General features: G+C 60.9%; 1 protein-coding gene across 1 annotated transcript; it reads right to left on the bottom strand.

Annotated features, from left to right (window-relative positions):
* Positions 1-134: 134 nt before the first annotated feature.
* On the bottom strand, positions 135-11,522 carry XKRX (XK related X-linked). Its single transcript, XM_074915016.1, has 4 exons — positions 11,273-11,522; positions 5,021-5,381; positions 2,763-3,022; positions 135-1,243 (listed from the first exon to the last, which is right to left on the bottom strand). The coding sequence occupies exons 2-4, from the start codon at positions 5,317-5,319 to the stop codon at positions 498-500; spliced, it is 1,305 nt and encodes a 434-aa protein (XP_074771117.1). The 5' UTR covers positions 5,320-5,381; positions 11,273-11,522; the 3' UTR covers positions 135-497.
* Between the last annotated feature and the right edge of the window lie 1,629 nt (positions 11,523-13,151).

The following is a 13,151-nucleotide window of genomic DNA, read 5'->3' as shown; positions in this document are numbered from 1 at the left end:
CCAGCTCGGTGCCCATAAGCGCGAGGGCTACGTGGGCAGTGGGTGTGCGCACCCATGCCAGCCCTGCCGGGACGATCCCCACCCTCCGTGTGAGTCACCGGCCACCCGCCAGCACCCGGACACGCAGCCACAGCAAAGTTTCTTTTACTGCTTAAAACAGTCCCACCGGCACCTGTGGTCCCAAGGTCACTGTATATACCGTAGAGGGCAGATGGGGGGGGTGTCCGGGGCACCCCAGGGGCTGTGCACCACACAGCAGCCGGCTCGCAGCGGCAGGCGGTTTGGGCACCCCATAAGTCCTTCGTGTCCGTGTGTGGAGTCCCAGGCAAGGCTGGCACACTCCTGTCCCCCTGTCACTGCAGGGACCCACCGGGACCCGCGGCCAGGCCAGGCAGCTCCTGCCTGGAGCCGTGAGCCCCCTCTGGCTGCTGATGCAGCCCAGCGCTGCCCATCCCCATGTCTGTAGCCAGCTGGAGGAGCCCCGTGCTGGCCATTCCTCAGACGATGCTGTGCCTCACGCCAGGCTCGTGGGGCGCCTGGAGGCGCAGAGGGGTCCCTGGCCGGTGCTGGCGGCAGCAGACGCAGTGCAGGTAGTCGGCAACGTTGTGCCGGAAAAGTTGGCGGCAGGGGTGCAGGTACTGGAAGAAGAGAAGCATGAAGTAGATGCCCAGGCAGTAGCCAAGGAGCAGCTGCACCACCAGCAGTGGGGTGCAGATGTTCTCATAGACATCTGTCTTAAAAAAGTACCAGAGGATGACAAGGGCCGTGTTCTCCGCCAGCCGGGCCACGTAGTACACAGCCAGGCGGCCCCAGTTCTGTGACTTGTCAATGAGGTCCCGGTCAGCCAGCTTGAGCTGCACGGCCGACCAGCAGAACATGTTGATGCTGGCGTAGAGGAGGGTGAAGGCGCAGAGCACCACCACTGTGCCCACCCGGCTGAAATTCTTCTCGATGTTGTCGGGCAGGCGGGTGCCACTCCGCCAGAACTGCACCCAGGGCAAGAAGAAGACCACCAGCAGGTTGGCCAGGGCGATGGGGATGATCCAGTGCTTGAAGACGGTGCTGAAGAGCACGAGGACGGCCACACGGGTGGAGATCTCCAGGCTGCGCCACAGCACGATACAAAGGAAGGCCAGCGGCCGCAGCTGGACCTTGTAGTCATCGTACTTGACCTGGATGGCCAGGATATTGCAGACGAGTGCCCCATAGGTGACCGACACCAGACAGATGCCCATGAGGACGGCTGCAGAGGGAGAGGTCAGGGAAGTCAGGCCAGGGAACCCAGTTCCAGTGTCAGGACCTGGGCTGTGTGCTCGGCCTCTACTGCCCCAGGTGCAAAATGTGGGGTCCCAACCCCGTGTGTGAAGCGTGGGGTGACAACCCTGAGTGTGAAACGTGGGGTGCCAAGCAACAGGGCTTACAGCAGGAGGCTCAGTGTGAGCACTGCTGGGACAGCTTGTGGTTGGTGGTGACAGACCCCACGATGGGGCGGCTGTGCGGGGAGCTGAAGGCAGCAGGAGGCTCTGCTCCCAGATTTTCTCTCTACGCTAATAAACCTGAAACCTTTGTCAAACTAGGGTCACTCCTGTGCTTGAACCAGGCACCAACCCCCCTGACCTCTGCACAAAATGCTGCTCAAGGGGGAGTGGGACATGGTGTGTGCTGTGAGCATCCCTCTGCCCTCACCTGGGCCAAGAGCCACACCACTGTAGCCCACCATTCACCCCAGAAGCATCTCAAGAGCCACCTCTGTCTGCTGCAGGGGGCTGCAAGGCCAAGGTCATTCATAGGGAACATCAGCAGCTGCTCACATTCAGCGCAACCGGAAAACTGTGACACAGATAAAGGGAAGTGTGTGGCTGGTCGTGCCGGCAGCTGCGAGCTACAGGGCTGAGCTGACACCTGAGCTGCGAGGGAATCACCCAAAATGTATAAACTGGGATTCACTTCCCACATCTACTGCTGGAGGAGAGCTGGGGCTCACCCTCCCCCTGCTGCTCCCACTCCCCAAAACGCTCTCATGGGGGACTGTGGCCAAGGAGGGGGTTTCTATGGGGCATCTCCTGTGTTCCCCTTTCCATGGGCCTGCCATGGGCACAGAGGGCAAGGTGTGAGCTCCCAGCGCGGCCAGGAGAGTGGGTCAGCAGAGGAAGCTCCTTCTCTGGGCATTACAGTCAGGAAGGTGCGAGAGCACTCCTGCACACCCGGCTCGGCAGCATGCCGAAGCGGGTTCTAAAAGCTCGTTCTGTCACATCCAGCCCCCGAACACATAAACACCCCACGAGCAGGCGAGGGAGCCTGGGAGTGGGAGCGCTGGGCTGGGAGCTCCAGCTGTTGGGAAAGGCACAGAAATAGATCTGACGGAGGGACTGTGAGGAAGCCAGGGCCTGTAGCTGGAAAAAAAACAGTAACTAACGCAGACTGGAGCAGCCTGGGGCAGGGGCATGGCATCTTTATGGGACAGGGCACCAGGTGGGTGGCAGGGCTCCATAGGGCACTGGGGCTGGGAGCAGAGCCTGGCACCTCGGTCACAGCCAGCTCTTCCCACTCTAACCAGCCTCAACTGCAAGCTGGAAAGCAGAGCGCTGGGAGTGGGAAAAGCAAACCAGGAGACAGGTGAGTGCCCAATCTCTGCAGGTTATGCTCCAAGTTCAGGGGAGTCCAGTGGCAGCCGGCACCCCCAGCAACCCCCCCAAAGCTTCATTCAGATGCCACACTGGCACGTGTGGCCTCAGGGGAGCCCACGGGGCAGACATCCTTACCTCGGGCAGTGGGGACGTACTTCTCCAGGACACTGATGTAGAGCTGGAGGGTGAGCTGCGGGGTGGAGCCCAGGAAGGCCTGGATGACCGCCATGCGCTTGAAAGCGTTGCGGTGCGTGGCCAGCCGGCGCACCGAGTGTCCCACCTCCTGCTCCATCTCCACCTCGTAGCCTTTCCGCAGCCGCCGCTTACGGGTGATGGTGACGTAGGGCTCCTCCTCCTTCCCCGACCAGCAGTACACCACCAGTGCCTCCATACACCTGGGGGGACATGGCAACCATCACCCTGCCAGCCTCCCCGCTGCCCCTCGACACCTCCAGCCCATCCTCACCCGGTGCCGGCCAGATTCTGCTCCTGCCGTGTGCACCTCAGCTGATTTGGGCAACTGTTCGAAGTGCTGCGGGCAGTCCCTGGCCCCGGGAGGTCAGGATGAGGGCAAGGTGACACCAGGACCGCGAGGATGCCCGGTGGCTGCTCCTCTGCTCCAGCACTCAGGGTGAAGCGTGTGGGGCAGAGGGACAACAACTGCCCCAGCAAGGGGGGGCAACAGCTGCCGCATGTGGAAACTGTAGTTCTGCTGGGAGCGAGAGATAAGGGAAGGGGTTAATCGCCCTCTGGTTCTGTTTTCCCCACTGGCACAAAAAACATCTCTTCCTCTAAGCAGAGGCAAGAGAAACTTTCTGATATCGTCTTTGATCTCTCCTTGTGAGCAGAAGGCTTCTGCGCTTCCTTCTTGGTGAGGACAGCAGGAAGGGGAGCGCAGGGTGAAGCCGGGTGTGACAGGCAGATAAAACAGAGCTTCCGATAAAACCCTCACGAGCAGGCAAGGGAGGTGGGTTTCTCCCACGCTGCTTCCCACTGCAAGGCCAGCGGGACCCCCAGCCCCTCCGCACGCAGCCGTGAGGTGGGTGTGTGTGGGCCAGAGGCCATCAGCAGACGAGGACCCATCCAACAGGCTTGGCTCCCGCTCAGGGACAAGCTGGCTCTGGGACTAACAGGACGTAATTATTTATGAGCGCTCATTAGGACAGCAGAAGTTTCTCTGTTTCAGACCCAAATGGGATGAGGTTTTTGGATAAATTCTTGCCAGATCAGGCCAGCACTCATGGCTCACTGCAAACTCTTAACGGGAAAATGGTTTCATCCAAAAGGCCTAGCTTCAAGGGCAGTCCCAGCTGGCTCCTGGTGCCCTCCTCAGCAGGCTGGGCTCCATCCCCAGCCTGAGGAGCTGACTGACACAGCCCCCCCGCCCCAAGCAGCTCTGGCTGGCCAAGCGGCCAAGCACCGTTATCTCCATCTCAGAGAGCCACAGTTGGTGCGATGAGACCTGCGGCACTGTCAGGGACCCGCAGCCCTTCCAATGGCTGGTGGCGCCGAGGTGGGGCTCCCCGGTCACCTCCGAAGATGAAATGTGGTGATGAGAACACCCCCAGCTCTCTGCTTGCTTCCGGTGATGGAGGAAGCGGTGCAGGCCGTGGTGGTTTTGCAGCGCTGTGGGTACAGCGCACCCCAAGGCATGGCTGCCGGCATGCCCTTGGGGAAGGAGCCCCCCGCTGCACCCCCTTTGCATTCTCACTGGTGGCCAGGGTGATGGCAGCCCGGGGAGGCCCCGCAACATTCCCAAGGAGTGAGAGATCAGCAGCTCTCTGGCTTGTGCAATATCCACACCCTCACCCTCCTCTCCCCCAGCACGGTCTGGTGGCCCCCCAGCTCCCCCCAGCCCTGCTCCTGCACCCAGCTCCTCACCTCCATGCCCCATGGGGCCTGGGGGCCTTTTCTGGGGGGCAGGACCCCTGTTCCTATCCACCCTCAAGCACCCCAGCTGGGATTTGCATCTGTGCTCCCTAAGCCAAGCGATGGCAAACCCAAAGGCAGAGTGAGACGCTGGCAGCAGAAAGCGACCCTGTGAAGAACCTTCTCAGCACCTGAGAGGCAACAGGCTGGGAGAGCAGAGTCCTGCCAGCAGCGGGGGCCCAGCGGGCAGCACCCCCCCGGCAGGATCGCGGCATCGCTGGGGAGGGGTGGCCAAGCAGGAGACCCCCGCGGGCCGGGAGCAGCCGTGTCCCCCGGGGGAGGAGCGGGGAGGGGGTGTCGGGGAGCAGGCAGGAGCAGCTCTGGACACACCGGGCTTGGCTGCACAGACAGGTTTGTGCTGACAGCCAGTGCCCGGAGCGCCCCGCCGTGCCCGGTGCCCGCGGGACCTGCCGGGGGGTCCCCACGTCTTTGCCCGGGGGTCCCCACGTCCCCACCGCGCTCACCTGATGATGGGCCCGAGCTGGAGCAGGTGCATGAGCAGGACGAGGGGGCGGTCGCGGCTGAGGTCGCGGTGGATGAAGATGAGGGTGAGCTGCACCAGGACGGAGGGGCAGAGCACGAAGAAGACGGTGAGCGCCAGCCAGAAGCGGTCGTCGGAGTGGCCGTAGGAGAGGCAGAGGACGGCGGCCGCCGCCCCCTCCCCGCAGAAAAGCGCCGTCGAGAAGACGATGCCGAGCGGCAGCTTCGCCCTCGACGGGGCGGCCGTGGCGGCGGGCGGGCAGCCCCCGCTCGGGCCGTCCATCCCGGCCCCGGCCCGGCCCGGCCCGGCCCGGCCGCTCAGCCCCGCCGCGGCGCCATCCCGGGCTGCAGCGGAGAGAAGAGCCGCGCTGCGGGGCGGAGCGGGGCGGGGCGGGGCGGAGCGGGGCTCCCCCGCCAAACGGCGCCCCGACGGGCGGCCCTGGCCCGGTCCCGCCGAGCCGCGCCGTGTCCCGGCGGGGACGGGGCGGGACGCACCGGTAGCGCTGCGGGCCCGCGCCGACGGGTACAGGGGGCGGGACACCCCTCCGGACCCCGACCCTCCGTCCCGGGGTCTCCCGGCCAGGCATCCCGGCCGTGCCCACCATCCCCCCGCGCCTGGACACTGGACACCACCCCCAGGTTCCCACCTGGGTAGAGTCCCCCGCTCCAGTACAGCCCCACCTGCACCCCTGCCCCAACAGAACCCCCTTCTTTGCCCTGGATCTTCCACCCAAGACTCCCCATCTCTGCTGGGAACCCCCACCCCAGGATGCCCCCAATGTGGCCAGGACCCCCCCTGGCAGCCCAGGATCCCCCGGTAGCCCCCACCCTGGGACCCCCTCACTCCACCAGCCATAGCTCTGCCAGCCCCCATACTACACCCTGTGTGCCCCCGCACCTCTGGGGTCCTCCCTGGGACCTCTCCACCATGTCCTGGCCCAACTGAGCTCTGGCAGCTACAAGCACCCCAAGGTCCGGCAATATGGGGGGAGTCCCCTCCAGGGGAGAGGTGTCAGGCATCCCCAGGGATGGGGAGGGGATGCCAGTGTGGGTGCCAGCCCTGCCCGCAGCCAGGCCTGTGCCTTTTGCCAGCCATCTGCCAGAGTGCTGCCTGCACCCGCTCCCGCCCCAGCTCCAGGGGCCGACCCTGAGCTCCAGCCCCAGGGAAGGGTGCTTGGGGCTGGGCCAGGACACCCACCAGCCTGTGGGCCAGCACTTTGTGGGGCAGCACAGGGGAGGAAGGGTGTTGCGAAGGCAGGGAGATTTTTGTTATCTTGCAAGTACAGCTGTATCAGGGACACCCCTTTGTGTCGGGCAGGTAGCTGGTGTGTGGTGCAGGGCTGGCCTCAAGATTTAGTTTGGATGTTACAGAGATGTGGCTCCTTCACCGTTGATGCTCTTACTTCCAGGTAGGAGACAGTGAAGACCACCTCGGCCCACAGCTGAGCAACGTGATGCTTTTCCCATCACCTTGAAGGCGATAGGATGTACGAAGTTGCCAACAGAGCCAGACATCCCATCGCTGAGCCCGCTGTGCCACCCCACATCCCCTCCTGTCTGCCCCACCTGCGGTCCAGGCCCAGGGAGGCCAGCTGAGCTCCACGCCTCCATCACCAGCACAGCGGTGGGAACGTGAGGCTGGCTGGGTTGCTTCGCACATCAGTGGCCATGGGGCTCCCTGCTCTGCCCGTGCGGTGGCCCCCAGCACCAGCTCTGCCTGTCCCCCACGAGCAGCAGGGCGAGCGCAGGCAGCTGCCGGCGCGGTGCTGCACACGCGCTGTCTCTCCTGAGCACGCGCTGCCTGCCAGATTACTCAGTTCAGCCTGGGCACACGCCGGCTGGCTGGGAGGGATGGGACAAGGCAAGGAGTGTTTGAGGTCGGCCAGTTTTCCCTGGTTTAGGCAGACCAGGAAGTCTTAGGTAACTTTGAAAAGACACTCGGTGTTCATCCCTTGGCAGCCAGGCCAACTCACAAGGAGGTGCCCACACTAATGGCAAGGATGCTGTATCCATCGCTTGCCTGGCCACATGCAAGCCAAAAGCATGAAACCCCAGCACCAAATCCACTTTTCCCCATTTTACCAGGCTGGAAGCATTACCAGGGCTATCGAGCTTATCAGCGGCAGAGCTGGGAATAAAACCGCCTGAGACCTTGGAGGCTGTGTCTCCCCCAACAGCAGCTCCTGCACAGAAGCAATCCCAGCCTCTGCAGCTGCTCAGCGCTTTTCCTTCCAAAGCTGAACAGCTGCTTCGGGAAGCCACAAACACCATGAGCTCACACGGACTGGCCCAACCGGCTGTGATGGGAGACCTACGTGTGACCGCTCAGCTCTGGTATGATAGTTACATATTTTCAAGCTGTTTTTGGAAAACAGCCTCTCCAAAAAAAGCCTAGCAGGGCAAAGTGCAAAGGAAGCAGCGTCCAAGATAAGGAGCCTGCTCGCCAGCTGAGTGGCTCCGGAGGACGCCCTGGGTGGGAGCTGTGCACGGGCCATGGCTGCCCCCGGCTGGGCGCACAGCCGGAGACGGCACATCGTGTGGCGCTGCCAACTGCGTCCACACCTCTGTATTAGCAGCAAGAGCAACTTGCAATTTATACCATTTATGCAACTTCCATTTATCCAAATTAAAAGCATCCCCCAGGAGTCTGGCAGGTCACCAAGCTCTCGGCTGAGCAATGCCTGGGCTCCGACTCATCGTATTTTTAATTTCATCTTCCCCTGCTTCATGATGAAATACTTAAGAGTAATTGTTTAAGCAGTCAAGAATTCCAATCCCATGTCAGAAGCCCTGGCAGACATCAGGGGAATGGAGGGATGAAGCTTCACAGTGCTTCCCACACCGGTTATTATCCCATTTTCTGACCCAAGCACGGAGAGGCAGTGGGTTGTTTTCTGGTTCATGCTGTGAGTCACCCCTCAAGCCTAACCCTACCTGTCCACAGCTCAGCCCTGTAAACAGCAGACCGTAAAAGCGATCTGTGTCACAGATAGCATCAGCGAGCAATCCTGCCCCCGCGGCCTTCGCCACTCCCTGTGCCTGCCGGCTCAACGCCTGCGCCTCTGCCTGCAAACCCAGCATGGCTCGGGCTGCACAGACACCCCGTGACACGGCTGTCACAGAGCCGCCGGCTGACCTAGAGCTGCAGCAAGCCGGGAGGGCCTGCCCAGGCACTGGGGACATCCCACCCTGGTGTTCTCATGTGCAGTGGCTGGATTCTGGGCCAGCAGAGCAGGCAGCTGCTGGCCGACCCTCGCTCTGAGCCCTGCCAGAGCAGCCCCTGGGCTGTGGAGCTGTGGTCTGGATGGGTGAAGTGACATCCAACATGTATGAAGCTGTCATGGAAGTGCCCGCTGGGTTAAACCTATGGTGCCAAACAGAGGGGGGCTGTGCTGGCATCTCTAGGACTGCTTAGGAAAGCAAGGGGGTCTAGATGGGTTGCAGGTGACTTCTGTTACAGCAGCACCTAGAAGCTCATGTGTTTTGCAGACCTCACTGTCAGGAGCTGGAATAGGAGAGAAAGGAAGAAGGAAGGAGAGAATGCTGTTTTCTTTGCACAAGGGTGGCCCTGTGCCTTGCTGCAGGCACCAGCATTCAGGAGTCTCCCCCAACCCGGGGATGCCCAGGGCATCCATGTGCGGATGGATGTCAGTCCTCCCGTTCCCACAAATGCCTGCCCTGTCCTGGAGGCCATCCCAGCTTCATTATTTTCTTAATCCCAGCCTTCATTATTTTTTTAATCCCAGTGTTCGCACAATGCACTTTGAACACAGGGCCATGGCTGTGGTGGCTGCCTGCCGTGTGAAACGTGGGGTTTGCTGTGCAGTTTTTCCAGCCCCTTGCACACCTGTGGATGAGCGAGGGCATTTGTGTGTGAGAGCCTGGGCTGTATGGGGTGGGAGCAGGCTCCCTCACCGGCTGTCACTCTGAAAATAGCCATGTCTGCTTTACACATGCCTGCCTGGCAGCTCAGCTCCTGTAAAAGGAGAAAAAAAAAAGGCGCTTGGAAGTGGCAGGCTGCTCCGTGTCAAAGCCCTTAAAGAACCCAGGCGGGGAGAGCTGCTGGCATGCCCCCGCAAGCTCTCCTCTCCTCTGCCCAGGGCACTGCCACCGCACTAGGACCCGGAGTGGACGCCGCTCCCAGGGCGCTCGCTGGGACATGCCAAGTGCATGCTGTGTCTTCCCAAATATAGCCCTGCACACAGAGGTGGAGGCAGCTGCTCGGGCTGTGGGGACGGCCGTGCTCTGCTCCCCCCATGCTGCCCTTTGGGATCTGAAACCTCCCCGCTTCGTGCTGAGGACTAAATACTCAGCTGATACTGCATGGAGCGATGGTGGGGATGCGTTGATCCCCCAAAAGACCCCGTGTGCTGGGTGAAGGGGAAATCATGCTGCATTCCCCAGCTTGGCAGGCAGCAAGCCGGGGACACAGAGCCACGCTGCCCTGACCGGCAGGGCTGGCAGCTGGGAGGCTCCCAGGAATCTGTGAGCTGGGAACTTTTTACTTAGTTTGGAAATAGCTTTGCAAATGACTGGTTCTCACAAGCTAAACTGTTTGGATTTTGCATTGCTGTCTCAATAACTCAGCTGTATTTTTTCCTGTCCCAGCAGTCTGTGGAATACTTTCTGGTTGGGGAAATATTTTTTCCATTTGCTTCATCATGAGATTGCTTTTGCCGCTCCACTTCCCCATCCAGCTTCGCTCCCTTATACTGCTGGGAGAAAAACCCGTGTCTGCCCTGAGGACGTCATCCCTCGCTGCAGGCTAGAGGCTGTGCTGAGCCCACTGCCAGGCTAGGTGAGGCCAGAGCCAGGGTGCTCCTCTGGCATGGGCCACACCACTGCTGCCTCACAGCCAAAATCCTTTAACAAGAAAACAGTTACCTTCTTCGGGTGCATTTATAGGTCTTTGTGACAATTGCACATTTTGAAGTCATGCCTCTTTGGCTATAGCCCCAGCTCAGGCAGCAGGTGAAGCAGGAAGGGTTAAAATTCTTTTTAATTGACTGATTTCCTTGGTCCCACCTGCTGTAAGAGTATACAGTCCTGGCACCCTGGCAGTGTGCTAACCCAGCCAGGCTGCGACTGCGCGTGCCCAGGCATCCTGGCAGGCAGGAGGGATGGTTTACACTCTCCTTTCCCCATGCTTTGCTGCAGGGAAGCAGCAGGAGCACTGTAACCCTCTCAGCAAAACCACTGCAGGAGCCCGGGTAGGGCTTATACCCACGGCAGGGGCATTGCAGAGCCACGTGCACTGTGCGGGAGCGAGCTGGCAGCTTCCCCACACAGCAGGGAGCAGAGCAAATCCCAGCAGAGGAGCTTGCGCTCCAGTCCAAGCCTCTGCTGGGAATTTGTGTTTGCTCTGGCTGGGAAGCACCCAGTCAGAAGTGGGGTGAAAAGCAACCATCTCCCTGCACGCTTCTCCCCTGCTGCTGCGTCTACTGCAGGGTGGTGGTGCCGGTGGCAGGGGAGCAAAGAATGCTCCAGAAAAACAACCTCCCTTGCCCAAAATAGCTCACAAAATGGTTGCTGGCCTGGTGGTGGTGAGCACAGCCGGTTTGCACCACGGCCTCTGCCCTTTGTGCCGGCATGGAGGCCACGGTGCAAACCGACCCCCTCCCTGCCGCCACGCCAGCCCACCAGCAAACATCCCCGGTGCCCCAGTTCACCACCACCAGGTCTCCGTGGCACAGGCTGTAATTATCTTGTGTTTCCAGCCTGACCACGGGGCGTTCGCCTGTAATTAGCTCTGGGGATTTAGGAGCTCGTATGATCTGGGGTCATCATAAGCCACCAGAGCCGTGCTGGGATTTAAAGGGACGATGCGGCTATTTGCATATCTACCACCTCGGTGTGCTGCTGCCGTCGTCTGATGCGTTAAATAGAAAGATGAGTCCCTCCCCAAAGCCTGTGCATGTCTTCGCCCTGTCATGGATGCCTTTTTGGGCAGAGACGATGCGGTTCCAAGCAAAGCAGGAGAGCCTGCAAATAGTTCCACCAGGTCTGGTCCTTGTTGTCACCTCAGTTTTGGTGACAACCCAGCTCAGTGCTCTCAGTACATGCTATAGGCAGCCCCTATAGCTCTGCACTGCCCACTGCTTTCCCTTGCAAGCTGTCATTCCCCATGTGCAAGCTCCCCAGCCCTGCCACTGCCGTCCCCCCAACTCTGCTCCTCACCCCAGGGGTCTCAGGCGGGGGTCCCAGTGTGCCCGATGCTGGCTTGGGCGCGTACTCACGGGGTCTAGGGAAGGCGAGGCAGGGCAGCCCGCCAGCCCGCGTCCATCTGCGCTTCTCCGCGGTCCCTGTGATTTCGCCTCCTTCCCTCGCCTGTGACACTCCAGTGGGCAAAAATAAACCCAAAACACGTGCCGCCTTCCGGGAAGTGATGCCAGGGGCCAAGCAGCACCAGTGCCCTGGGCACAGCCCTCCCTCGGGGGCTCCCACTGGCACCAGTGGCACTAGAGGGTCCAGCCCAGCACAGTGCTAGGACACAGTCCAGTAGCAGCTCCGGCGAGGAACATCTCCAGTTATCCACCAAGATAATAAATTCTGCCTTAGAGTTTCTCACCTGGCAACAGTCACCAAGGAAACCTGGACGGCTGCTGCGGGTCTCCACTGGCACTGCCCGGGGGGGTCCTCGCAGCGCTGGCAGGGGGGCTCTGCCTGCACCCTGGCCGGTCGGCTACACAGGCGAAAGGCCAGCTGCCTGCTCTGTAACCTGAGCCCAGGCCCGGCAAAATGCCCATCGATCTGGGCTTGGCCCTCACACCGCCTCTCTGGAGTCGCGTGTGGGTTTCACCAGTTTTGAGGTGGTTTTTGAGGTTTTCCCAGCCATACATGTGCATCAGGAGGGGCAACCTGGAGCTGCCTCAGGCACCCAGGGAGTTTCCCTGTCAACGGCGATGGTTTGGCTGAGGATTTTAGACATTTGTGTCAAAAGCAGCAGGGCCCAAGTGCTCAGAGATCTCTGGAAATCCATAGGTGTCGGAGGGAGACCAGGTCTTGCTGCCCCTCAAGGAGGCCATGCCACTGCATCCAGGGCTGCCTGCCACGTGGTGCTTCCTTATTTATAGCACTCATGGTCATTTCGCCAGCCCCTTGCTGCCTGCAAACCTGGTGCTGCCGCTGGTCCCAGCAGGCTGCCGGCACAGACACAGGAGGAACCGGGAAAAGCCATCGGGCTGGGGACAGGGCTCTCTCCCTGGGCCAGGCTAAGGCAGCTGAGGTGCAGGCACTGCCCCACCACCAGCGACATGGGGGTAAACAGTCACCCCAAATATTGTTTCAAGTGGCTGTGATATCAGTATGGAAACTCCCTCCATCAATCATTAACCACACATGGCTCCAGGCCCGTGGCATGGCTCCAGGGCAACTCCCTTGCCCAGGGGAGGGGGGCCAACATTCCAGCAGTATGCAGGGTTGGAGAGAGAGGCCATACCCAGCCTGGGCTTGCACCTCTGGGGCCATCCCGGAGCTGTGGGACACCTGGCAGCATCTCAGCATCCTCGGCTCATGGCTGGGTCTCAGCTGACCAAGGTAGTGCTGCTGGCACTGGTAGTTCGGCACGGACCTGTGTGAGCCAGCGGGATCTCTGTTTGGTCCCCCGTGAGCTTTTGGAGGGTCTCATGTCCTTGTTCCTCCAGACCCACCCACGCACAGCTCCTGCAGCTCAGACATCCCCGTGTGGCCTCTTCTCCTTTGCACATAACAGTGGCAGCGTGCCAGGGAGGGCAGCCCCGGCTGGGGAAAGCAGCAGGAAACCTGAGGAGCAAGATAAGAGCTTCAGGGTTGCAGATCAAGGAGTTGGGGTTTTTTTTGGCTTCACTCCCTGCACCATTGTCCACAGGTCCCCACCACCTCCCTGCTCCCAGACAGGTGCCTGCTCAGGCTGGTTGATATTTTGGTTTCAAGCAGCACAGGACCTGCTGCTGCTCAGGGGATGCCTCATCAGGCCGTGAAATACAATCAGTGAGTGGTGATGTCCCCCAGCCCCGTGCAGAGGGGACCCCAGGGCGGGCAGCAGAGCCATGAGCACTCTGCAGGGGCTGCAGAGAAACATCTACACAGAGACTAGGCAGCGAGGAGCCAGAGACGCAGTTCCTTAGAGGAGACACT

Source organism: Athene noctua, chromosome 11, assembly GCF_965140245.1.
Source record: "Athene noctua chromosome 11, bAthNoc1.hap1.1, whole genome shotgun sequence".
Taxonomy (NCBI): domain Eukaryota; kingdom Metazoa; phylum Chordata; class Aves; order Strigiformes; family Strigidae; genus Athene; species Athene noctua.
This window is presented reverse-complemented; position numbering and strand designations above follow the sequence as displayed.

Bases quoted from the DNA above. Each gene is read 5' to 3' on its own strand.
- XKRX (XM_074915016.1), bottom strand. From the start codon at position 5,319: ATGGACGGCCCGAGCGGGGGCTGCCCGCCCGCCGCCACGGCCGCCCCG. The intron at 3,023-5,020 runs GTGAGCGCGGTG...ATGTCCCCCCAG, and splicing joins CAGCTCGGGCCCATCATCAG to GTGTATGGAGGCACTGGTGG. The intron at 1,244-2,762 runs GTAAGGATGTCT...CTCCCTCTGCAG, and splicing joins GTACGTCCCCACTGCCCGAG to CCGTCCTCATGGGCATCTGT.